The sequence below is a fragment of the Lycorma delicatula genome, chromosome 3, assembly GCF_047948215.1.
Source record: "Lycorma delicatula isolate Av1 chromosome 3, ASM4794821v1, whole genome shotgun sequence".
In the NCBI taxonomy this organism is placed as follows: Eukaryota; Metazoa; Arthropoda; class Insecta; order Hemiptera; family Fulgoridae; genus Lycorma; species Lycorma delicatula.
This window is the reverse complement of record NC_134457.1, coordinates 86,901,368-86,926,625: the sequence shown is the minus strand read 5'-3', so window position 1 is coordinate 86,926,625 and position 25,258 is coordinate 86,901,368. Positions and strand designations below refer to the sequence as shown.

The following is a 25,258-nucleotide window of genomic DNA, read 5'->3' as shown; positions in this document are numbered from 1 at the left end:
CAAGGTATGTATTTAACACCAGATTGTTGGGATAACTTGCTAGTGATTTTTTTGGACTGGCAGTAATTCTCTTTTCAGTATCGGCAATGGCCTGTGGAGTCCTAATGGAAGGTTACCTATTTCGTTCTGCATTTGAAAATGAACTTGTAGTACCCCATTTTTTAGCTAAATCGTATATGCTACTCTTTACTGGGATATAGGCGTTCAAAAATTTTTCTACGAATACTTGATGTTTCTTTAAATGATCCAGAACGAATATAGGTCTCAACTATAGCTATCTTCTCCTGGATTGAATAAGGCATTTTACACAGACACTACTACACTTACAATACTGCACTGCAACAAAACGTATTCTGCACTGACATGTAACCACTTAAAATCAGTAGTAATATAAACATCCACTAGTCGCGCTAGTTGTGTGAGAGTCTTTCATAAGTAGTGTTGGGTAGTGGTTTCATTATGGGTTCGGTTTTATGTTGCTAACTCTGTATTATCGGTTCGACAAAGACGTTGAGAGACAGAAAATGTAATAATTCTTACAAATACAATTTATTACTCTAGAATAATTTACTAAGTACAAAATAAGTAAATTATAAACGCAAATACAATTCCGATTTTATTATGAACTTTACAATAGCGAATACAAATAAATACAAAAGTAACAAGTGATCATAACAGTGAGATAACAATTACAAAATGAATGATTAGCTTTATACTAGAATTATTTAATTCTAATGTTTACAAAAGAAACTAGCATACTCTTCTATCAATGGATGTCACCTTGTCCCCTGTTCACAACGAACTCACCGAAATGCTCCTCGTACTTAACCGCAGACAAGAACATGTCTCAAAAAGGAATACTGGTGATGCACTTTTTGCTCGTACTTACCGCATACTAATTTTTAATATTCCCGCAAACTATCTTTGCATTTATCGCAAACTGAACTGAAGTTCGCTGATTCTTAGCACTATTTATATCTCCTGACCTAGGGCTTGACTTGTAGTAATAGCAACTGACCCATCCTTTTGTTCGTTTCGTTCGAGCGAAATCGTTTCTATGGTCGAACCTTCTACACTATTCTAGAAAGAATTTCTTTGTTGGCGTTTCTTCTGGATTTTTCTTTTTCAATCTTTTTGTCGATTTCTGTTCTTCATTTTCTTTCTCTTTCTTATTCTTTCTATTACTAGAAGCTTCTCTATCTGTTACTCTTTCGAAAAAAAGGAACTTTCATATTTATTTGGATGGATCAAGAGAAACTGTGCTAAAACCTTAATTCATTAGCTTCACAAAATACGTATTAAGTTATAAAATAAAAAAAATACAAGTGATTAAAGTACATTTTAACTATTTAAAACATAAATACATGAAATTGTGTTAAATTATATGGACACAAATATGTTCATAAATGTAAATGAGCAATAAATTTAAATGAGGATTCTAATTATTAAAATTAACTATAAAATAATTCACAATTGAGAAGAAATTAATGGAAATTATTTGACCACAGATTTATGTATATTTTAAACGTACATATTACGTATCTTTAATGTACGTGTAGGTATCACGTATTTTTAATGTACAAAATTTACGATTTTAAAATTTTTAATTAATATATATAAAAATTTATCAAATGATTAAAAATTGTCTTCATAAAAGAAAGTTTTTTAATTAGGTGCATTTAAAATAAATTTCTGGGAAGAGTTAAATGATTCGATAATGTATTAAAAATGGAAATGGAAGCATGAAAGGGTTTTCTAGTTAAGAGATGTATTGTGTTGAATGACATGAAAACAGTTCTGTAGTCTGGTTCAATAGAGGTGGAGATTGTTATTTTTTATGATTAAATGATTACGTTTAAGCAGAGATTGCACTTTCATAAGTATAAACTCATAGACAAGTTAATATTTTTGATTCACTAATTATCACTCTACATGATTCATATTTATGGACGACAAACATTGATCTGACAAACATGTTTGTATTTATAAAACTCGTTCTGACTTTTTTAGGAAATCCTAAGAGATGATATTATACTGTTGACCAGAATATACGTAAGTATAAAAATTATTTAATAATAATGACAAGCTTAACGCTTTATTAAGACTCTTCATAAAATAACAGAACAGGTCTTGTATTCTATTCTGTATTTTAGGAGGGATTAAAGGACTTGGGATTAGGCTGATTGTCTAGCTATCGAACAGAAAAATAGTTTTTGGATAAGTTCATACTCCTCTTCCACGTAATCACACCGATAATGTACCGGTTCAGATTTCCGAATCCTTTGAAAGAACCTAACAGGATCTGAGAACTTTAGAGAACTCAAAATAATGTAGTAACGATCAATGATTACTAGAATAATTAATCGGTATGAAACGGCCGTCTACTCATGGAAAACTGAAACAAGAGGTAAGCAACCTTATTCAAAATATAGCTTTAAGTCTGCATCCAAGTAGTAAACAACTATCCGGCCTACAATTCTTCGAAAGAAGGAGGCGTTTTTATTCAAAATTGGAATTACACATCAATGATTTTTTTGTTGGTGAGTTACAATAAAAAAATATTTTCTTCCAAAAATTAAAGAACTAATCGAAAATAGACATAAAATTCCAGTAAGAGTATTTTCCTCCATCCGCTGATTGTTTAGGGCAGGGGTCTCCAAACGTTTTAGCCTAAGGGCCACACTGACTTCTCCACCAAGTCCCAAGGGCCAAGACCTAGCTAGCTCATCATACCAACATACTATAGTTTTGAATTACGCGCAAGTTTTCCTTCTAGGACTAGCCGGCGTGCGATATATATGGCGCAGGGAGGGGAGGATGGACTCCGCTCCGTTCGCAATTTCGGTTGGTACTTTTACGCAGGTACAATTGGTACGCAATTTTTACGCAGGTACTTTTACGGTTGGTACAATTTCGCAGGGAGGACATTTCATTGTGGCGGAGATAGCCGATGCGCGTACTGTATGTAACGTATTGTTACTACTACTTATGACCATAATAAATGTATCGTAGTGACATCTTGTGAAGAGTAGTGAAGTTAAGTTGCAGGACGTGACAAAACTACGGTAGTACAGCGATCTGAAAAGCGAAGTATAGTGCGACTAGTGTGTTTTATGACACACTAGTTTCTTAGTGAAAATACAATGTATTTAATTGTGAGTTTTTAAATTAATTAAAAGTGTCTTAAAGATAAATCCAGTGCATTTGAATTACGCAGAACCCCTGCTCTTAATAATGTACTCCTAATAATACTTTGATTTTAAGTTACGTCCCTTTGCGAATTTTTACAAATATGGAAAAGAAACGAAAGATAGATCGTGAATGTAGATTTTTTACAGCAATGAGGATAAAAATATTTATTTATTTTTTTTGGGGCGAAAAACGCTTTCGTGTTATCATCGCCCGGAATAAAAGCTTTCATAAGGAATTACAATAAGCGTAATATAATCAAATAAAAGTATATAAAATTCAACTAAAAATAAAACTATATAAACTCCGAGAGAGGGTGTAAAGGGCCCCTTCTCGGATAACAGAATGACTAAGAACAACAACTAATTTAAAAAATCCTATAACTAAAATAAAAACTATAACTAACAAAAAATTATACCTAATGTAAAACTAAAATATTAAAAATGAAATAAAACTTATAACTAATATCACTAAACACTTAATTAATATCACAAAGGACTTATAACTAATATCACAGTCAGAATTTTAAGATAAGATAAAATTTATTTAAAAAATAAATAAATAAAATAAGAACAAAAAACAAAATCTAAATACAGCATTTCTGGATAAACCCCCCCCCACCAAAAAAAAAAAACAGAAAAATAAAAATAAAAAATAAAACACACTATAAACTTTACCAAAACCAAACTAAACACCACAATATCAAATTTTACTTATAAGACCAGCACGATGCAAAAACAGGAACATCCAGTCTAAAACTTCGTTGTCATTGCCCAAAAAATGACGGATATTTCTGGGCATTTTAAACATTTTAAATTTACTATACAAAGCCGCATAACGAATGCAATCGACAAGAATGTGGTGCACGGTCATGCGGCAATTGCATCGTGCGCATAGGGGTGCGTTACCTGTTGACATCAAGTACTCGTGTGTGACTAGTATGGCCTAATCGCAATCGACAGAGGACCACTTCCTCACGACGGATTTTTCTGCATGAGGAATCATGTAATAAGGCGATGTGTATAATTTGCAATGAAGCAGTCTTCAAAGAATACAATATAAAACATCGTAATGAGACTAAACATTTTCAGAATCCAAATTTACAAGAAGCCTACGATTAGAAAAATATGAATCTTTGAAACGCGGGTTGAAATCTCAACAATTGTTGTTTAAGAAAGTAAGTGCTGAACAAGAAGCAGCAAATCGTGCTAATTTCTGCGTGCCTCATTCAATAACGAAACATGGGAAACCATTTACTGACGGTGAATTAAGGATTGCATGATTGCATCGGCAGAAGGAATGTGTCCAGAAAAAGCTAATTTATTTAAAAACGTCAGTTTGTCAGCAAACACTGTGGCTCGAAGAGTAGATGATATTGCAGAAAGTATATTAACTTAATTTTCTGAAAAAATTGATACTAAGAGTGGTTCTCTCAGGCCCTGGATGAGGCAACAGATGTTTCAGATTCTGCTCAGGTATTACTTTTTATTCGAGGGATAAATAAAAATTATTAAGTTTATGAAGAGCTTCTTGATGTTCATAGCATTCACGGCACGACCAATGGAGAAGGCATTTTTAAAGGAGTTGAAAATACTGTTCAGAAAAACAATCTTCAATGGAAAAACTTGAAGTGTAACACTACTGATGGTGGCAAAAACATGCATGGAAAAAGTAAAGACCGTAGAAAATGATGGTGGTTCAAAACCATTAATCATACATGACGCACTTCATCAGTCTTCAACAGTCTTTGTGCGGAAAATGCTTGGATATGTCAAGGTTTTAAAGCCAGTCATATCAGCTATTAATTATATCAGATCACATGCGCACAATCATCGTTAATTCCGCGAGTTTATTGAAGATATTGGAGAAAATGACTTATCATACTATAATACAGTACGCTGGCTTAACTACGGAAAAGTTCCAACGCGTTTTTTTGAGCTCCCAGCAATAATCGAAATTTTCTTGAATGAAAGGAATCGTCATCTGGTTGAGTTACAAAACAATGTGGTTATGGAAGTTATCATTTTATACAAATTTAACTAAAGATATTAATGACCTTAATTTAAAATTACAAGGAGAAAACCAGCTTCTGCCTGATTTATACACATATATTTAGTCCTTTCGACAAAAAATTGTTTTGTTTCAATCACAATTAAACAAAAAATGTTTCACGCATATTAATACATGCCAAAGATTAAGTCAGCAAACTGAGACTCCATTTCAGATAGATTTCGCAATTCAAGCTTTGGATGTTTTAAAAATAAGTGTTGTCTCGTTTTTGAAATTTTGATGCGATTGCAACAATATCAAGATTTTTCAAAATCCTTTTAACCCCCATATAGAAACCCTTGCCCCAGAACTTCAAATGGAAATGAGTGATTTGCAGTGTAGCGATATTTTTAAAGAAAAATGTTTAGTTATCATTGCTGGAATTTTATAAGAATCTTCCACTCACACAGTTTGATCGGCTACATAAATTTTCTGGTGGCTTTTTTCCGCTTTCAGCACTACTTATTTGTGTGAAAAAATATTCCAAAATGAAATATACATAAAGTATTTACAGATCCAAATTAACTGATGAGTATTTGAAGTCGCTGCTGGTAATTTCCACTAGTAAACTTCACCCACAATTGCAAACAATTGTCAGTGGAAAGATACAGCGACATAAATCTCATTAATGATGTTTATAATATTAAATTTCATTATGTGAATTACCTATGTATGTCACTTATTTGAGTTTTGGATGAATCTCTTATCAATAATCAAAATATTCATTTTCATTATGTATGTCATTGTGTTTCTTAATTGGTCGTTAAATAAAAACATCCGATTATTATTTTGTATGATTTACTTACATTGTAAATTATACAATGTTAAATTAAATGTAAATTATACATAGTTTATCAAAATAAACTATGGCGGGCCGGATACCGGGGATGTCCTCGGGCCGGATTGGTGGTGTTCACGGGCCGGTGTTGGCCCGCGGGTCGTAGTTTGCAGACCCCGGCTTTAGGGTATAGAATGTGAAGCTGAACAGTAACGGTTCAGTCATATGAGGATTATACATAATTTAAAAATTGATTTTTACATTTCTAAATTATAACAATAACATGCTAAATTATAACAATAAAATTTCGGTATAAGCACCTTCTAAATAACTACTATTTCTTAAAAAAATAGTAACTTAGAAATTAAAAGATATGAAAAAAAATTAAATGCTAACGGTTTAAAACACGTTTAATAAACCGGTTGTTGAAAATCAACGAATTGAATAATATTTGATGTAGTTACACTGAATTATGCTGATTTCCATAATGAATAGAATTGATAATATTTGATGCAAAATAAAATAAATAGATAATTTAGGATCCGTATTTTATGCAAAACAAAAATAATTAACATACTAGTGACGCCTTCTGTTTCGCAGCATTATAATTACAAAGTAATGTTATATATTTAAAAAAATCGGCTGAAAACCTATTCCATTTACAACACATCTTATCCCAACCCCCTTGTTTTTCTCTTTCCTTTCCTACCACACGTAAAATGCGTACTCAAAAATTATTTTCAGTCCGCCCAGACGTTCTACTAGACGGATCAGGCTGATCTTATTTATTCTGCTCGGAATGACCCGCAGATATGTTATTAAGCATCGATAAAACTTCAGAGTAATTTTCCTGTGATAATAAACTCAGATTATTTTTATTCATCTAATTGAGTGTGCTTTATTGTTTCGACTGTGGTTTTCACCCTTGAAAATTAATAATAACTGATATCTGGATAAATAACTTATATTTGTTATAAAATTGTATTATTTATTTTATAGACAAACTTTTCTACTTACTTTTATAAAGATTTTTGTTTTGAATTTAGTTTTATATCAAATTAGCAGAAAAAATCTTGTCGTTGTTGATAACGTGATCAGAATCGACTTTATGATGAATTGCGCAATAGTTAAATACAAGAATCAATTTGAATAATTGAACGATTTTATCCATTATGCCTATCCAGTTGGCAATTAATCTCTCTCTATCTATATTGATCATCATTTAAATCAAATAAATGTACCTACGTTGAATACTGAAATAAATTATACATGATAATGTTACACTTGAACCCATTTAAGTGACTGTTAACCTAATACTGAAGATAATTAATATGGAATTCAGGGATGGTATGTGGATAAATATAACTTCAATTATAGATCCCTACTACCTATATAATTTGCATATATATATATATATATGTACAAATATATGCAATGATTTATTTTTATATTTGGATTAAAAACAAACTAATAAATAAATATTCTCTTAGAAAAACTTAGGGGTAAATAAAATTTCGTGCGAAGATTTTGATAATCAGTATAACTCCAACCAGTTAACTACAAAAAAAAACGTTATAAATGGTATAGCTCAGATTTACATTTCAGATTTCAGATTATTTGCATAAAAAAATTTGTACACTCTTTAGAATTAAAACAAAAGAACTGTTGAAAATTCGGTGATATGAAACAAATGATATACGATTTTTCATTAATAAGTCATATGATTTTAAATTAATAATAAAACAAAATATTAGTTTGAAAAATTTTCGTTATTTTAATTTTAACCTAAAGTACACACAATTTACGATTAAATGTGAAACACAATATCAAATAAATATTACAAATGTTAATCGTGTAAAGGAAGTTCTACAACACATTTTCACGTAATTGCCGCGTTATTTTGCGAATTTGAATATTCTCTTTAAGCGCTCTAACTGTTTCTGTTACCGTAAACTTATAAACTTATTCTTTCATAAAGCCCAAAAGGAAAACGTCAGGAGATGTTGCATCGCATGATGTGAGTGATCAGTTGATATCTCCGTTTCATAAGATAACCTGTCTTAAAATTTCTCACAAAATAATGCAATTGTCTGACAACTCTACGCAATCCTGCTAGAAATAAACTTCGGCTCATTTCGTCTGATGTAGGTCAAAGGAAGTCGTTATAGTACAGTAGCGCTCCGCATCAGGAACGGAACCCAAAGGTATAGAGGGATGTTTTATCCCCCACTTATCGCAGAACTTGGACATCTGTCCCTCCTGCTGGATTTTTATAATCGAATGACGGATATTTATTTTTACTGATGGTTATAGATTTAATTTATGTTGTTTTTAAGCGGGCTGAGTTTGGGTTGGGTTCGATCCGTTTTTTTAGATCCTTGAGTATGATAAAATTCTAACGGGAGTTATTTCTTGGGAGATTTGCAAACATTTTGAGTCCTTCTCCGGACGAGATTCTCCTTAGGAGATAACCTACTATTAGAATTATTTTTTTCCCTACTATTGAAATTATTTTTCGACAAAATCTATATAATTTTCTGTTGATAAGGTTTTAGATTTACTCAAATTCTCTGTGAATTTAAAATAAAAATTAGTTAAATTTTTTTTTGAGTGTTTCGAAATAAAAAAAGTGGCTTTTATTTTAATAATAGAAGCTAAAGATTGATTAATTGTTGTTTTCATTTTTCTAACTTCGGAACTGTAGTATACTATTATACTAAACATATTTTAAAATCCTTCATAAGATTTTTTGTCAAGGATAAAAAAATCAATTCAAATAAAGTATTTAAGGCGATAGAGTTCTTTTAAATTCGAAGTTTATCTAATTTGTATATTTTTACTTCCTTATATGAAGTAAAGGAAGTATTGTGATCACGAAAAAATTTGTTTTCAGATTTCATAGGAAATATCCATTTTGACTAGTTTCGGCGTGACGTCTGCACGTACGTACGTATATGAATACGTATGCATCTCGCTTAGCTCAAAAGCGATTATCTGTAGGACGTTGAAATTTTGAATTTAGAACTGTTGTAACATCTAGTTGTGCACCTTCCCTTTTGATTGCAATCTACTGGACCAAAAGTGTTCAAAAAAGCCCAAAAACAAAAAAGATTTTGGACTTTTTCCTAACTGCAATAATAAGTCCTCATTAAGAGCTTTTCAACAATATGTCATAAGTGGTATTTATTTTCATTGATTCCAGAGTATAGCCAAAAAAAAAAAAAAGGGGGATGAAACGTGGCGACGTATAAGGCAAGGAAGGCAGCACTCAATTCTAGGGTGTTTTTGTTTACCCACACGCAAGAGTGGGTGGATCGGAGCTTTCCGGTGATGAGATAAGGGACTCTTAAGCTGTGAGGGGGTCGCGATAGCAGCAGGCGGCTGCAACACACGTCTGGTACTAGGTTATTCTGGTATAGGTTAGGACCAGGGAGGGTTGCCTTTCATTGGAGGGTGTGTAGGCAGTAAGAGGAGGTTGATGCGTTCCAATGATGTTGAAAGGACCCCGTGGAACACCCCAATAAGTGGGGTAAACAGGAAGGGCAGAAACTGCTGCCACGACACCCTATAGTGACCCACCATAGGGTGCCGTGGCAGCTTATGGCGCATTCGTTAAGCGAATGCTTAATTGCTGAACCAGTTACCAGGAGGGGACTTATAAAAAAAAAGAAGAGTTGTAGCTAAATAAAACTTTAATCAATGAAATATTTGGATCTTATAAGGGGACGGCACATCGCCATCGGTTCAAATTTGACTTCATCTCCTTTTTTTTAACTTTTTTCTTTTAATTTAAATATATTGATTTATTAATAATTATTAACCTCTGATTGTTAAAAAATTTTTGCAATAAATAATAATGCAATAATAACGATAAAAAAATGAAAAAAATATCAGAAGTTATAATGAGATAAAATTTTACGTACTTTTTATTTTTAAAAAAGCATGTGCATATGTAATTTAATAGGCGTACAAGGAAGTTATTTTTCATCTTCTCCATCAGGGCTTCCTCATCATTTCCCTTAATATTACTCATTTATAATCAGATGATTTAAAATTAAATAAATTTAATATTATTCAATTAAAAATAAAGAAAGAAAACTAAAAGGTAAATTAGATAAAAGCTCCCAAGTTATATTGTAGAACGAATTCTGTTTATAGGTTGAGTAAAACTTCCTTTAGACGAGTGAAGGAGACTGCATTATTTAATTTTTATGGGATTAAAACGTAGAATCCATAAAAATAAACGGACCAGTTTGGTTGGATGGAAACTGAACTTCCAAGACAGAAAATCAGTTTTCATTTCTTATATTCAGTTCATCATTTCTTACGTTCCGAGACAGAATGTTCAGTTTTCATTTCTTATAACTGAACTTTCCTCCGGATTCGGCGGAGGAACGTTTAGTTCCAAGATGGTTCGCCGGATTCACTTCTCTGAACTGCCGTATACCTTGGTAATTATAGCTTCTTGTGGCGTCATCAGTCCGTATTTTCCCGAACGGGCAGATTGGCAACATTAACCGTCCCATTTAACTTGTCAAGTAATCTTCCCATAGTGCACTTTGATACTGGTTGGCGTTCGGAATTACGTCGATTAAACTCATTACTAATATGACGATGTGAATAACTTTCACGCCACACAAGAGGATAGGATGATTTTCACACGTTCCTCGTGCGACATCGTCATTACCTGTAACTAGAGAAAACGAAACAGAAATATTAAAATTTCGTCTATGGTGCGGAACGTTTTGAGTATGCCGTAAAGTTAAAATGATACTATATCAAAACGTCCTACTTTACGAAATTTAATACTCTATAAAATCAAAATGTTTTAAAGGATTACGGAGTATATTCAGGAGGTATACTTAGAACAATTATTTTACGCGGTGTTTTATTACTGTTTTTTTAAATTAATATTATTGTTTTATTTGATGATTTATTTCTAAGAACCCTTTTTTTAAATTATTAGCTAAAAAGTTTAATTACTTTGATATAATCTTACTAACTAAACTACTTTGATATACTGTGCTGGGCAATAGTTAAATTCTGAAGAAATGCTGTATTCTTATCCAATCTATGCGCCCAAACGAGCGCCGCGTAAGAAGTCATGCTTTCAAAGATACCTCGGTACACCATGTACATTTGACGGCCCAACCACCCATAGTCTTTCCGAGCAATCCTCCTAAGTTTGTGCATCACTGAGACGGCGTCCGCAGCTAGTTGCTTAGTACGGTTGCTAAACAGCAGTTTCTCATCAAACAAAACACCTAGGTACTTATGAACCTCACTCGGCTAATTACACAGTCTTTATACTTAATGTGGGGGTTCCGACTGTATGATAATTTGTCTGCATCTTGGGCACAGAAATCCTTAAATTTTGCATGTCCATCCAGCTCTCTGCGGTTGACAAAGCCGCCTGCGCTCGATCTTCAAGCTGCCGTGGTGAGTTACCACGAACTAATAGGAGACAGTCATCGGCGAAAGCCTGGGCCGTGACCCCTTCTGAGATTGTCAATCCCAGAAATCCGTCAAAGACCAGGTTCCACAGCAAGGAATCGAGAACAGAACCAGGCATCCCCTGGTGACGGATTCACACTAGGTGAGTATCTTTAAACAGAGCCGTGCGGTTAGACAAGTAGTCACTTACTACGGCCTGTAGGGCTTCGGGAGCATTGCGGCGTTCCATCTCGTAAAGGATAGAACTCCAACAAGGAAGGAAATGGTGCCTCTATGTCAATAAAGATTGCCAAAACATATTTACAGTCGGCACTTTCCACCTCGGCAAGAGTATTTAAGATGCGATCATCGATGCCAACCCTTTTCGTAAAGCCATTCTGTCCTCGATTTAGAAAACGGTTCATATCGATGTTTTCCCAGAGCCGTTCCACAACCAACCTTTCCAGCAACTTACCCATAACCGGCAAGATGCTGATGGATCGATAACTACTGATCTCACTAGGATCCTTTCTGATTTTAAGAGCACCCTTACCAAAGCCACCTTCCAGCAAGCCGGATAGCAGCCCCAGCTAAGGTACCCCGAGGACAGCCTGCCAAGTGGCTCTCTTATGACAAGCAGCAGATGACAGAAAATATCCGGGTCAAGTTGGTTAATCCCCGGTTCTTTCTCAGTGCCATTCGAGAAACATGTGATCAAATAATTCTCATTAACGCTTTCTGAATTGGATTTATTTTTTGTTTTATATTTATCTTGTAATTTTTTTTTGCTTTATGTTATCGCCTTTATGTTATGTAATCTTGAACCTTGAGCGTGGAATATGAAAAAGGAATTTTGTAGAGTATGAAAAATGTCATGCCTAACCCAGAATTCGAACCCGGACCCTCCGAATGAAAGGCCGAGGTGCTATCATTCCGCCACGGATATCGTCATATTATTTCACGTATTTATATTTTAAATAAATGTTATGAATTTAAATCAATCATATCTATTTCTTACTTTATAATTAATTATGTATTTTGTAATACTGAGCTGTACAAGGTCTTACTACATTTTCCCTTTATTCATCTAGCAAATGCTGGTCTACTTAACTTCTTTTAATCGTGGAGTATATGAAAATTCTATCCATGATATGATCTATGTAATATATTATTATATAGACATAATAATAAAAGATATATTTATATTTTATTGAAAATATTTTATTTTAAATTATTTTTATGCCTTTACCATAATAGGATTGCTACCAAATCATTTTAAGGCTGATTACAATTTAATTAAGGATATCTTTCAGTTGATTACGAACTGAGGACGCTATACATTTCATATTAGGATTTTAAATGATTATTTTCGTAGCCAATCTTTGATATCAAAATAGTCTTTGTTTTTGACAGAATTAATTACTTGAGTAATGTAACTTTTTCTTAGAATAGCAAAAGATGTTCGATGGTTAGTACTACTAATTTAAGGACGTAGTAATATATCTACCGCAAAACGGTCCAATCATAAACCTTTTCCGTTTATAAAAGTCGCTTAGTTAATAATTTTTTCATTACACTTTGATTATTTCTTTTCTTATTGATTTAAATATTAAGATGAATCGGTCGCTCACAACGCTTGCGGTTCATAGCTCTTATAGAATGTTCTTGTTTTTTCATCTGATCAATGAGCCATTACAAATGATACCAACGTATTGGTGGGTTATTTGACAAGAATTAACTAGTGTGTGATAATTGTTATTTGATGCAGCATGGGCTTGGTTTAAGTTTACCGAAAGTAACTGTTACTTCTGATTTTTACTTCCTTGTACTAAGTAAAGGAAGTATTGTGATTGCGAAAAATTTCGGTTTTCAGATTTCAATGGAAATATCCATTTTGACTATCCCTGAATCCATTTTGACTATTTTTGGCGTGACGTCTATACGTACGTATCTCGCATAACTCAAAAACTATTAGTCGTAGAACGTTGAAATTTTGTATTTAGGACTGTTGTAACATCTAGTTGTGCACCCCCCTTTTTGATTGGAATCGACTGGACCAAAAGTGTTCAAAAAGCCCAAAATGCCCGAAAAAAAATATTTTTGAATTTTTCTTAACTGCAGTAATAAGCCCTCATTGAGACCTTTTCAACGATATATGATAAGTGGTACTTATTTTCTTTGGTTCCAGAGCTACACCCAGGTTTTAATTAATGAAATATTTGGATTTTATAAGGGTAAAGAACATCGGTTCGAATGCGACTTCATTTCCTTTTTTTTACCTTTTTTTTATTTAAGTATATTGATTTATTAATAATTATTAACCTCTGATGTAAAAAAAAAGTTTTACAATAAATAATAATTCAATAATAACAATTAAAAAAATATGAAAAAAATACGATGTTATTAGTGAAATAAAATTTTATGTACTTTTAAAAATGTATATATGTAATTTAATAGGCGTACAAAGAAGTCATGTGGTGTCCACATCAGATTTAAAAAAAAGTAAAGTTATTCTTTAAGCCGTGTATCTTGATCATTAGGATACAATTAACGTCAGTGTCAGAGAAATAAGCTGTTTCAGAGTAAGTAAGACTAATCATCAAACTGTAACTTGATTTATAACTCTTTGTAGACTTATTAAAAAAAAGAATATTATTTGTTTATGTAATCAAATCGAATAAATTTCATTATCAATAAAATATTTATATTTTGGTTTTATAATTTACTATTATTTAGTAGAGTTTATTTATTATCGCAAACAGTTCAATATGGAATTATTTTTAGATAAATATAAAACAAATTAAAAAAATAATGTTCATAACCTTTTTCATTAATATTGCTTTAATATTTATGTTTTTCAGATTTTATATTTTCAATTTATAAATATCATTATTATTGTTAACGTGATACATAGAGTTGTGGCGAAAGTATACACGAGTTGTTAACTTATGTTAAATCTGTAGCTGAGCCAAGAGTGTAAAAATAGTGCGTTTAGTGTGGCCTGGGGTAAGCGTTCGGTTATAGTGGGCATTCGACAATGTCGGAGAGATGTTCGGGAGTGCTGTTATCATCTGTGTTTTGCTAGCTTTTGTACATCAGTCAGACTCCAATAAAGAAGAAATGTCAGTTTCTTTTACTTTCTTTACAAATATTAATGATATTTAGAAAAAAATTAATTTAATGTTGTTTACTTTTGTATTTCTGTTTTTAAATGTATTTGCTAGAAATATTTTTTTATTTTTTAATCTCAATAATCTGTAATTTATTTTCAGATTAGTTTTACTGATTTAAAAGAAAAAGGAGAACTGAAAGATGCTGCTGTGATGCGAAAATAGTTTTTTTCTTTTTATTTATTCATTATTTTAAATCTACACATGACTACATATAACATTAACCTTATTATGAGTAATATTTCCGCTGTAGACAGTAATACTTATTTAGTACCTGAATAAAATGTATAAATTCTATTAACATAACTACATAAAACTTCAAAGTAATTTTTGTTAATACAATTTTTACAGTTTTTAAAATCTATAACAAATTGAAACTTTTATGTTTTTACATAACTTCTGATATGCAGTATGTGTAACTGAATTACAATATGTACAGAATACTTATGGTGTAAGTTTTACATGAACTTAAGTACTACGTTAAAAAATGTATTATTTTTAAAATAACTTCAATACTCTACATTAAATAATAGTTTTTTAATCTATTTTTACACATTCGTGAAACATTACATTTTGTTACAGACAGAAATTTCTATAACATATTTAATAATAATTACCACGCCAATTTTCGTGGCGGATAAATAGCATCTTTATCTTTAATCCTGATGATTCTGAGTTCGAATCCCGGTTAGATTTGGCATTTTTCATACGCTGCAAAAATAATTTCATATCACATTTTCACACATAAGTCTTGATAACTTATATGGTGAATTAATCTCTAAGAAATTTAATAAAATCTAAATTGAAAATAAATTATATAAATTTATAGATTATGGTTTAATAGTGTCTGATGCATGTACATTTTTTGGGGATTACTGAACGAATATATCTAATATATTTACATTTCAAGAAAAGATAAAAGATTACGTGATTCAGCCTTACCCGATAGAAACGTCAATCATTAATGTGTAACCGTAAAATAAATAAAAAAAACAGAAGATTTCTTGGCTAGTTTAAAGGTTGCGTCCCAACCAAATTACATCAAAGATAAATTGGATTTACAGATCTCCTCAGTATTCTGAAATAGAACGTGTTAAGGTTAGAAATGAACGATCTGTAATTGCAGGAAAAAAATACGAGACAAATTACCCCACCCTGAGGATAAATTAAGGACCCAAACCAGATAGTGAACGCCCATACCGCTCGAATTCTGTCGGGAGATCGAGGTATTTTTATCTGGACGGAAGTCGCACATTAATGTGCAAAGATTTTGTGTTTAACAACTTAAATGTATGCTGAAAAAAAAATTAATTTTTCCTCAGAAATAAACCGACCAACTGAGGACAGGCACACGATTCCTAAAATAATCTCCCTGTCCTGATAATTTTGTGAAGTGTGGTAATGCCTAATTGAACTACATGAACTAATCAGGAAGAAACACACTATAAGTGAATGGAAGTGATAAGATTGGTTTAAAAATGGAATAAGAGGTTAAAATTAAATTTTGCTCTTTTATTATGTGTTCTGTAAGTTCTTACCTGGCGAGCTAGTAAAAAATTATTTAATCCAGCTTCTTCATTATTTTTATCTTGGTTTTGTTCTGACAATCATTTTCATGTCTTTGAAATTCTTTTTCATTGTTCGTATATTTATCAAAAGTTAAAGTATATTTAATCAGTTTATATAGTCATTTACTTAGGTTTCTAATTATTTATTGTTGATTTAATAAGTAGTACAGTAAATGTATAATAAATAAATGCATTTATTCAAATATCTGTGTTATCAGTTAATAAAATAAAATTAAATCGTTTAATTTTATTGTTTGTAATTTGAGTATGTCTGAATGAGTTACGGACTTCCTAGAAATCAAAATTATTATCGTTACGTTACTGAAATGGTTAAATATAAATACCTAGAAATTCCACGATTATCGAAAATATTGCTTTTGCTTTTGTTTAAAAAACATGCGTTTATTTATGGTCGTATCAACAATTAAAATCAATAGCGACTTATCAATGTAAATAACTGAACAGATAAATTTGTAATCTTGAACAAACTCAGGCCGACCATTCTTAAGACGTGTGGTTAATTGAAACCCAACCACCAAAGAAATCGTGGACCGGTATCCACGATCTAGTATTCAAATCCGAATAAAAGCAACTATCTTCATTCAAATTTGAACCTAAGAACTTCAACTTCGCAATCAGCTGATTTACGAGATGAGTTTACCATTGAACGAACCCGATGCGGTGGTTTTGGTTTCAGCTGTAACATAATTTGTGTTTTTCAAATAAAAATCAATCTAAATTGAATACGTTACGATGTTGATGTATGACTCTTTAATTGCTCGTATTCTGTAATAAATTTAATCCGTTTTGTCGAAAAAAATTCTATATTTTGTTCAAAAAAGGTTCACCAAACTTTTTTTTAAGTACAAAACACGAAAAAATTTTAAAAGTAAACTGTTTTTAATACGTAAGAGATATAATTCGACGGAATGGTAAAGTCAAAAAACTAAAGAAATCTCGACGAATAAAATGGAAAATGCATACAAGATAACTCAAAGTATTTACAACAAAAAAATCTTTATCAATTAACGCAAAATTAAGGCTTTATAATTCGGTGATAAAACCGGAAAGTTAGTATGCATATGAATGTTTAATTTTCCATAAAGCCAAACAATTAAAAAATATTATAAAATAGAAAGAAAAATTTTGACCTAGAAATCAAAAATAGGATTCGCTTATTTAAATCTAATGAAGAAATTTACAAAAAAAATTGGAAAATATTTTACAAAGTAGGTTGGCCACTGGGCTGGTCTAGTGTTAATCATGTTAATCAATGTTGATATTAACATCAGTTGTTTTTCAGCTGATTTTCAAAGTCAAACCTTTGGAGGTTCAAATCCTAGTAAAAGTTAGTTGCTTTTAAATGAATTTGATTACTAGACACTGTATCCAGTGTAGTTTGGTGGTCGGGGTTCCATTAACCACACATCAGTAATTGTCGGTCTGAGTCTAAAAGATTATACCTTATTTATATATCGCGCATATCATCTCACTGGGCCTTGGAGAGATTGCTTATTGTTCACTAATTGAACAGCTTGCAAGGTACACATTAGGAAAATAAAGTATTAAAAAGCAAAGATTATATTTTTTACTGAGACATTTTCCAGATGAATAATTAAAGAGTGTTTTATTTTTACAGCAGCAAAAGAAGTTAAACCAAACTCATGCTCCATAAAGATCTGGAAGGATTAAATATTTTCTGCTGATATTTTAGAAAGAGTCTTATTTAGGAAAAAGATTTATGATTTTGAATTCTGGAAAATTGAAAGAAAGGAAAGAAAATTAAAGAAGGGTATTGTGATAACTCATAATTAGAAAGTCAGAAATGCAGAGAAAACACTGGAATAAGGAATCTTAAATGCTGTCCATAGTTAGTTATATCAAGAAGAAAAAAATATTAGTGTTAGAATTTTAAAAATTAACAAAAAAAAAAGACTATGAAAAAATGCTGAATTATGACAAATTTTATTAAATTATATAAACAAATTTATCAAGTGAGAAAATAAAATGTTTTTACTTTAAAAGAAGGCAAAAAGTAAAACCCTTTGATTTGTGATGGTGATCTGCTACACAAAAATTAATAAAAAAACCATGGAATACTTAAAAAGGTTTTTAAAAAATAATTTTGTGTTTCAGATTGCACTGAGGCTGTAGACCTATTTGATTATTATAAATTGTTTATAATAAATTTAAAAAATTAAACCTTTTAAAATTACCATTCAACCAACTATTAAATAATAAGTAATAAATAATAATCATTATGTTACCATCAATGAACAATGCTACTTATGTAGCAAAAAACAGTTCTGATATTCAAAATATACAAAATTTTAAGAATATTGGTTGGAAAATTTAAAGTAAAACAGTAATAGCAATACATATTTGTATATTCCAAATAACTCAGCTAACATTCAGCAACAATGATAGACTGTGGTTATATTTTTTATTTTTATCAAGTCCAAGGCTTCTTATCCGTTCTATTCCTTACGAATGATCTTTTCCATGCTGGTGATGTTTTTTAGTAACTTTACATGTATTTTAAATAAACATTTACAAGAATATAAATTTTTTAATAAAATAGCCAATTTCTTACTTAAAATTAAGAAAATATTACTATTCAACTTGTTTTAGATTTTAGCTTTTAGAAATCTGTGCCAAAATAACTGTAGTTGGTATTGCTTGCCAAAGTTTAGAAAGTTCAGTTGATTTATAGGTTGAGGGTGGATTGCTGGACCAGTGATGTTTAAAAAATTGATATATATATAAAAGTTATCAATGAAAATATAATTAATGAACAAGTAAAATTAGAATTAACATAGATAGGAATATGGAAACAATAAATTTAAAAAAAACTTATATTTAAAAATATATTATAATATACTACCAAAACAATAACTATTTACTTTTTTGAGATCTCTGTAAAAGTACTTACCTACAAGGCATTAATGTGAAAAAAATTACCTACCATATGAGAAAAGTTTTGGGATATGGGATCTCCCTTCCATCTTGATTGTCTATGACCAAAAGTAAATGGCACCAATGCCTCATATACAGAAAACATTGCAAAAAATTTCATCCAAATTGATTCATCCAATCTGGAGATATCAAGTAAAACACAGGAAAACATACATACACCCATGCATGTGTACATACTGACATCCTTCTGTAATTTTTCATTGCTAAAATTGTGTTTTTTGGTTAGAGACTGGGAGGTCATAAAAAGCCAAGATTTACAAAAACTCTGATCTGCAAATTTTGACCCAATTATTACAATTTCCCTTAAATAGTACACTAAATAGCTTTACTGAATTGTGTTCAATATAACTATATGGCCAGGAAAGTAAAAATTAATTTTTTAAAAATAATTATATTTGACCTTTAGGATGCATTATGCTAAATATTAACATAAATCATACACATGTGATGTTTTGAACTATCATTTACTGATATTTTATTTCATTATATCTATTAACTTATATTGTTGCATAACTAATGCAAGAAATTAATTTTTTCCCTTTTAAAAAGACCAATCAGTATTTAATTATTTATCAAATATACAGATGAACCAGAATGAAGTTAAATACCCTAGTGAGAAAGGAAGTTGTGTGTTATACTCCTCAGTAGAGAGCAGTTGGTTACATACACAACAGTTTTAGAATTATATAGGAAGATCAGCCAATCAATTGTTACTTTTTTGATGGTAACAACTGATCTGTATTTGCAGAAACCTATTTGTGTATACTGGGTGGACAGTAAACCCCTTTACCCTAATTATTAGGATAGGTGCAGCTTACCTTCTATGGATCTAAAATGTCTTGTGTGGGTTCCACCGTGTTCAAAGAACAGCTGTATGCGCCTCCATGTGTGGTTGTTCATTCACAACAGCATGTCAGGGGGAGATCATTTTAAATGCTAACCGAACAGTGTCTTGGAGCTGCTTGTTGACGTATCTTCATTTTCACATCTCTTCTTTTACAAATTTCCAGAATGCACAATGTCAGGGCTTCTTGCTGGGCATATTTATGGAGCCAGTAATCATATCTTCTTCTTGGTCTGATCCAGTGATTAGAAAAAAATTATTGAGGCCTTGCGGACATTCAAAGCACATGTGCTGGAGCACAGGCTGGCTGAAACTTAGTGATGTCAGCAATCCCTTTTGCTGTTAATTCTTTAAGCAACCACTCATCGATCACTTCAGATAACTGCATTGATTAACTGCACTATCGAAAAAATAAGCACCAAGGAGATTTTAAGCTTTCATTCCACCCCAAATCATAACATGAGGCTGATTGTGTTCAATTTCCTAAAAAAAGTGAGGATTGTCTTTCAATCAGAAAAAACATTTTGATTATGAGAGCTTCGATAAATCACACATTCCTTTCAGAATATGACGTTCTTTTTATCGTTTGCTCTTGGAAATCAATATCTTCTGACATGCAAAAACACGTCATTCAAACCATTGTCACTCAACTCATTAACTGTGGCTGGACGAAAGCATTTAACTTTCAAGTCCTTCCGCATATGGTCTTGCATTGCCGATCTTGGAATGTCTAACCCTGCAGAATGTTTGTTTGTTGATCGCTGAATCAATGCCTCCACAGCAGCACAGTCCCAGCTTGAGTGTTCAGCCTCTCACTGCGTTGTGCATTAAGAATGCTTCCCGTTGCTAAAGCCCTCTTCTCCCATGTCAATAACATTTGCCGGGATGGTGACAATTTCTCAAAACACACAAAGAAGTAATTCCTAATGTTCTCAAATGTTTTACCAGTGTGTGGATGTTCATGAACCCACACACAAGCTAACAAATTCTCTTTGACAGTAAATGCACTCATATCCAACATCATTTCACACTCAACTATAACTAAGGTCATCTCATCATTAATGAACAACGTGGACAATTCCCACCAACGCTTATCATCCCCATCTTTTTCAACAGTAGTGAGTGATATCAGCAATAAGAACTGGAAGCAGTAGAGCCCAATTAAGCTGGATTTATTATAGTGTAAAGGGACTTCCTGCCCACATAATACAGACCTTTTTAATGATTTTCTGGATTTTTCTTTTCTATTACAAGGAAGAATCAAAATGTTCTTTTAGCAGGACAAATAATCACCACACTTCTTTTTGATTGTGTGAGATTTCTTTTTAATTAGGAAATTTTGCTTATGAATGGATTGGATGACATGTCTAGTTGAGTAGGCACTCAGATCACTAGGCATTTAAACTTCAAGATTTTTTCCAGTTGGATCATTTGAAGTCTATTTTCCTGACATACTCAAGAAATGTTTAAAAACTTAAAGAAATACTCACAGTGCAAGGAAGTAAATAACAAAGAAAATGCTTGCATTTGTTCAGGGATCCTGTATTTACATATCTGATATGTTTACAAGTCAAAGTGGAATTCTTCAAATGTAACTATTTTTACCTAATAATAAGGTACAATAAAATTTGTAAAAATTATTACTATTATTGTTCTATTTTTAAATATTTTACATTCCTATATACTTATGGGAACGGAATGGAACACAAGAATGGTGGGAGTTTCAATATTTCTCCCTACAGATCACAGAGCCTGGACAATGTCCCTTGCTGCTGTATCTTTCTATTATTGGGCGGGTTTCATCGGTTCTACATACTTATTTGCTACATCTTTATTGTGTGCTACATTTTGTACATTCTTAGCATCTACTGGGAGCTCCATACTATGTTTTTAGTACGGCATACCTTTAAGTTTTACTAACAGAAGATGCTGTATTTGTTACAAAAGCTGCCTTCATCAGCAGTTAACCCAAATTTACCCTCATAATGTAGAATAAGCTGAGTAGATACTGTTATGGAATGATAATAATAAATTTGAATATTGCTGGTTACAGAGTGGAAATACAAATCAAATTTAATGAGAATAATTTGGGAACAGATACTTTATTATATTTTCATTTTGTATAGAATATGTATTCTTAAGGTGCTAAAAATCCTGTTTTTTATTTAATAAAAATAATAATTTTGAATGTTTATTGTTCATTAAAAAAGGCTGTGTTTTATGATTTAATATTTAAAGAGATAATAACATCATATTCTGTTTTCTTGCTGAAAGGCAATAAATTTGTTTTAATACCTTTGATATGTATTTGCGTTGGCTTGAGCATCAAAAAGAACATATTGTCACTACTACCACAAACATACTTTGAAAAGAAATAAATCATAGCAGACACAAATTATTTCCTATCAGTTAAGAAAACACACACACATACACTCTGATAGAGAGAGAGAGAGAGCAAGAGAGAGAGAGAGAGATCTTGCGTTGTTTCTCACACTCGCATTTTTAATCTATTTTAAAAAAAATTTTTATCTTTTTTTGTATTTAAAAAAGGTTACTATTTTTATCATTATAAATGTGGAATAGGTTATTGATTATATTGAATTTTATTTTTTCCATTTTTGTTGTTATGACACAAATTAGAATCATCATGTAACCTCTTATTTTATTATATATGGTAGTTATTTATTAAATATATTAAATAGATAATTTATATTATCTATTAGATAACATTAAATATAAGATATTTATAACATATATTACTAAATATTAAGATATTTATGAAATGGTAAAAAAAAAAAAAAAGCTGACAACACAGTTGTAGGACTTTCCCATCACGTGGCTTTTTTCTGATGCATGGCTTAGATACACAACTTAATTTAAAATATTTATAATTTTATTTAAATATAATATTTTTTTTGTAGATGTACGTCAATGCTAATTAGTGCACATTGTGGTGACAGGAGGTACTACTGATGCAGTATACCCACTTAGCCACTAGTTTAGAGCATTTTTTGGACTGGGGGTGCAATTTTGAAAAAGATGTTTTGCAAATATTATTATTTTTAATTATTAACAATGTGCTTAACAAAAATAAGACCACTTAATTAGGCAAAATCTCAAAATACTGAGGATGACCATGCTTTACACCTCACCCCCTTGACCTTTTAAGTTGAAAATTTAATGGCATCAATGACCCATATACAGAAATAATCTGACTATATTGGGTCAAAATCGGTCCGATAGTTCTGGAGATATGAATTGTGAGACACCAAACGTAGACATGTACATATGAACATCTAGAAAATTTTCATCTGGTTTTTTGGGTTTCTTAGGTGTCAAAACATCAAGATCTGATGAAAACCGCATATGCCCAAATTGTACTGATTACAATACTTTTCCTTCTACAACTATAGCTATGCTATAGTGCTAGATGGGAAAGTAACATATGAATTAAAACTATGTTTCTATGTCTAATATCCTCTTTAGCAGGTCATCTAGCAGATGACCTGCTAAAGAAATGAGGAAATGAAAGGAATGAGGAAGAATATAGAAATATTTGTGTGGAATTAGTACTTAATAAGATGTGGATAATAGGAAAACAGGAGACAAAAAAGCTCTTAAAATATGGTGAAGGGTTGAAAATTAAGTGAGTTGACAGAAATATGAAATAAAGAGGTTTCAAGAAAAGTTGCAGAAGAGAGAATTTGTAAAATCTTGGAAACACGTCAGTGTTGGTAGGCCATGTATTTAGGCATCGATGGTTGTTGAATTTAATTCTAGAAGTAAGTGTAGAGAGTAAAAATATAAAGGTAGATAAACATTAAAATGTTTGAAACATACTTTAAGGTGTAGAATATTAAAGATTAATTGAGGATTGAAAAAGAATAGAAAGGACTGGATCAAAATAGTCAGAGACTGGAGAGTACAGTTAGAATTACCTTATTTAGCTTTAAAGTGATGACAATTTAGATTTTTACTACAATATAAATGATTGCAAATAACTTAACCAATTACAACCACTTCCATAACAATTTATTTGCATATTCCTCTCCTCTTTTATCTCTCAGTGTAGGGAGTGTAAAATGTTTCCATTTTGATCTTTCTTTAACTGCAGTCTTTGCTTGTCCAAACTCTCCAAACTGCCAGCAGCCAAAATCTTCTGATTTTTTCTAACTGCTCTTGGTAGTTTATCTCAAATTCTTGTTAATTCACATAACTTAGGGAATTTTTGAGATTCCATTCTAATGAGATGATCAAACTGCAGCAGCTGAGTTCTCTCTATCCTTGGAGTCTTAAGTCATCGCTAATCACCTGATTCTGTATCCTGTCTCTTTTAGTTTTATTTTGTAACAAGAGTAAATACTATATTTCTATTACTTGTATTGAACTGTTTTATTCTGACACAACCATAAATGAAGGGATAATATGAAGGTTGAAATATAAAATGTTAACTTTGGCTTTATAGAAATCTTTCTTTTTTCAGTAAACCTTCTCTCTTTCTCAGTACATTGAATACTCAACTGCTGGCTCCTATTCTATTGTTTATTTCAGTGTCAATTTTGTTGTATTTTCTAATAAAAGAGAAGATATGAAGAGCCTTTAGGATTAGAAGAATATCTAAGGAGCTTGTAAGAGTGGTTAGAAGCGTGTTCAGGAAGGCAAGAAACCTTATTAAGATCAACAATTGTAAATCAGAAGAATTTGAAACATACTTAGGAATAAAGCAGGGATATAATCTGAGCTAACTGCTATTCATTTTGTTTATGGACAATGTTAGGAATAGGTAAAAATGTAGGAATGGGTAAACAAATCTCATTTGAGGAATTACAATATGCAACCGTTATTATTTAAGTGGAATAATGTTTGTTGATGATGTGAGGTTGGGATTGGTAGTGCTGAGGATTAATGGTAGCTACAATTTCATGTTTGGTATGAAAAACTGTTTAAAATAAAAATGAATATACCTAAATTTACAATAACAATAAATTTAAATAGTCTAGATTAATTTCTACAGTTTAAAATGGGCAACTTTAACTCATCTTTAAACAGGCTAATCTTTTTTATTCTAAAGTTCTCTTGAAAACTGAGATTGTATTTAATAGTTCCATAATAAAATATGTAGTTACTATATTTATGATTACTCACTATTCAACAGTAATTCATCACACCACAAATAAGATGGGGGTCAGTCCTAAAGTCATTTTGTGGACAAAAGTCAATATATTGTTAAGTAATAAACTCAATCCGTAAG

At 31.4% G+C, this 25,258-nt stretch overlaps 1 protein-coding gene across 2 annotated transcripts in view; it reads left to right on the top strand.

Annotated features, from left to right (window-relative positions):
• Nucleotides 1–14,414: 14,414 nt before the first annotated feature.
• Nucleotides 14,415–25,258, top strand: part of Ca-Ma2d (Ca[2+] channel Muscle-specific alpha2/delta subunit) — a 138,274-nt gene continuing 127,430 nt past the window's right edge. For both annotated transcript variants that reach the window (XM_075360144.1, XM_075360143.1), the window contains exon 1: nt 14,415–14,571. In XM_075360144.1, the coding sequence (XP_075216259.1) occupies nt 14,498–14,571 (74 nt within the window). In that variant the 5' untranslated portion in view covers nt 14,415–14,497. The remainder of the gene's footprint in view (nt 14,572–25,258) is intronic.